We start from the raw sequence: 2,747 nt of genomic DNA on the forward strand, positions 1-2,747 counted from the left end.
GCGTATGCATGTGTGTTTGTGCGTGTGTGTGTGTACACGTTTATATATATATATATATGCGTATTCGTGTGTATGTGTCTGTGCGTGTGTCAGTGTCTGTGCGTGTGTGTGTGTCTGTGTGTGTGTGGGTAAATATGTATGTGTGCCTGTCTGTATCTGTTTCCGTTTCTGTGTGTGTTTTCATACTGATGTGGTTATAAATGACAACTTCCATTGGCTTGGACGGGATATACCGTAGTCTCTTATGCATCAATTGCACTAGGTAGTTCAGATTCGTGCGATACTTTCTTACTTTTAGACAAGATCTTGGAAGAGCTTCACGCACCTGCTGAAACTCGCAGTACAGTATGTACTAAACCCTGTACTTGTACTGAGTATACAGAACGCAACTTTCACAATTTGGTGCCTTGCCCAATCCATCAATGCGTAGGCTATATATCCTTCCGCGTAGTGTCATGTTAGTGAACTGTACCAATCTCACGTCATCCCGCAACCCCTCCGTACCGTTAGCGGCAACCGAATAGCCTGGCAATATCCTTCGGACGTGCTAGACATCGACGGTGTGGAGTTCAGCGCTCTACCCTCTGGTGTACACACGTTGGAAAGCACGGATGTGGTTGTGTTTAAGCTGCCTGTGCTAGGCCTGGCTGTGTACGGGAATGTGGTAGGTATGGAGTGCACCTGCACCTGTAGTTGGGTTGTTTCTGGTACTAATAAAATCACTGGTACACTTCTATTTACATGGCACCCAGTCCGGCTCTTGAGGCAAGACGGATTTTCTGTATCGATCATTTACATACCAAAACTGTGCATACATTTCTATTTCTGGTTACTTGTAGCTATTTTACTACTGAGACTGGGTGTATACTCGCTTTGGTGCTAATGATTTACCTACTAGATGTTACGCTGCCCAGATCAAATTTGGCTGTAAACGGGACCAATTTCACATTAATTTGCACCTGTTTATGGTGTGGTGCACTTTAGTCAACTCCATCTGCCTTGTGAATAAACATCCCCAGACATACTTCGTCCTATTTAACCCACCTTACTCAAAGTTGGTGTCACTCTCATCGGCGAAACATAGCCTTAAACTGACAATCGTCAATCTCGTTGTGCCCAATTTGTACCTCGATACTAAGACTATACTTCTGGTTATGAGTACTTCTAGTTCTCCCATCGTGTCTAATTGTACCTCAACAACAGGACTATACTTCTAGTTATCTGTATTTCAAGTTTCCCCGTGGTAATGCCCGTTCTTCCAATCACGTTTCTATCACAGCGCACAGACGATACCTCGCAACGCAATTCACGCACCGTGTCTGTGGGTGTGGTTTACGAGCGCCAACATCCGCTGGTAGATGAGGCTGCTCTGCAGACACTGCCGAAACACATCGAATTCTTGCATGCACAAGCACGCCGGCTGTTGAGCCTGCCAGTCTTGGCTGAAGGTGCGTGTGCGAACACGTTCTACCGTACCATATGTTGCATTTGTGCGGGGTTGTTCTTGTGGACGCGGCAGGCTTTCTATGTAGGATTATTGGTTGTAACAGGCACCTATACGCAGCCAGAATCAAGCAATAGGCCCTCGGCGACCCGATTAACCTCGAAAATGTTTTTCTTCACATTCAACAACGTATGGGCATCACATTGTACTATGCACATCTCTTCAGAAGCGCTGTAATGACTGTCTGTTGGATGTACCACAGTCCTCGTGCGTACGTATGTGATAGTTGTGGTAAGTGCGCCGCCGTCAACCCGCAACACGCCCAGCAACGCCTGCATGCATTCTAATGCAGTTTACTAAGCCGAAATGCAGAAAAAACCTTATACCTATCTCGTTATTGATGACAGTCGATTCAGAAGTACATCCATGTCTCTCGTTCATACTAGTAGGCTTAGTTTGTAGTCACCGTGATACCCTCCTCAACTCGCCCGGTGCAGATATTAATCCCGGTTTATAGGAAGGAGATGTCGATGACCGACTCGTACAACTGCAATAGTATATGAGATCCGTGGGTCGCACTTATGCTGATACTTTGTTTCCCGCTCGACAGATGCGTACAGGCCGCTGGTGGAGTACTATGAGAACGATCAACTGACCCCAATCACTGGACCGAGGCTGCCGAAGGGCCACCTGCATGGGAATGTTATAGTACGTTGTGACAATGGGAGAGTTATAGTACGTAGTTACAATGGGAAAGTTAGCAATGAGAGTTATGTAGTATATAGCTGCATGCTTTATAGCCAATAGCTACCGGTTGTGTTTCAACTAGAACGGAGGTGTATGTTGGTGCGTGTATTGTTAGCGCACAGGCACTGTCCTGCATCGTTTGATGTGAGTTGATTTACATGCTAGTGCGCACAACTATACTTGTATTGACTATAAGGTATCAAACGTATTGATTGATGCTTTTGAGTATCCAGATTACTCTCAACAATGCCTACCGTGGTAGCCTAGATTGAGTCTACCACCAGTTTGTACCATGGACCTATGATCGTTGGTACTGGAATACACAGGTGTAGTGGATGCGGTAAGCATTATTGAAGCACTCTGAGCCAAGGCGTAGCCAATCTGTGGTTGTATATTCCGGTAGGGTATTTTATATATATATATATATATATATATATATATATATTAGTTACGTACGTACGTACGTACGTAGTACGTACCTCCTCCGTCGTCGTGTAGTAGTTACGTTACTTACTACTACTTACTTCGTTACGACGGTAACGGTGGTCGTCGTACG

The 2,747-nt window shown here is 45.2% G+C and overlaps 1 protein-coding gene across 1 annotated transcript in view; it reads left to right on the forward strand.

Annotated features, from left to right (window-relative positions):
- SARC_01752 (hypothetical protein) overlaps positions 1 to 2,747 on the forward strand; it is an 11,165-nt gene that overhangs the window by 1,069 nt on the left and 7,349 nt on the right. Inside the window, exons 2-4 of the mRNA XM_014304520.1 lie at positions 511 to 664; positions 1,280 to 1,448; positions 2,055 to 2,152. Of these exons, the coding sequence (XP_014159995.1) occupies positions 511 to 664; positions 1,280 to 1,448; positions 2,055 to 2,152 (421 nt within the window). The remainder of the gene's footprint in view (positions 1 to 510; positions 665 to 1,279; positions 1,449 to 2,054; positions 2,153 to 2,747) is intronic.

The sequence above is a fragment of the Sphaeroforma arctica genome (assembly GCF_001186125.1).
Source record: "Sphaeroforma arctica JP610 unplaced genomic scaffold supercont1.72, whole genome shotgun sequence".
Classification (NCBI taxonomy): Eukaryota; class Ichthyosporea; order Ichthyophonida; genus Sphaeroforma; species Sphaeroforma arctica.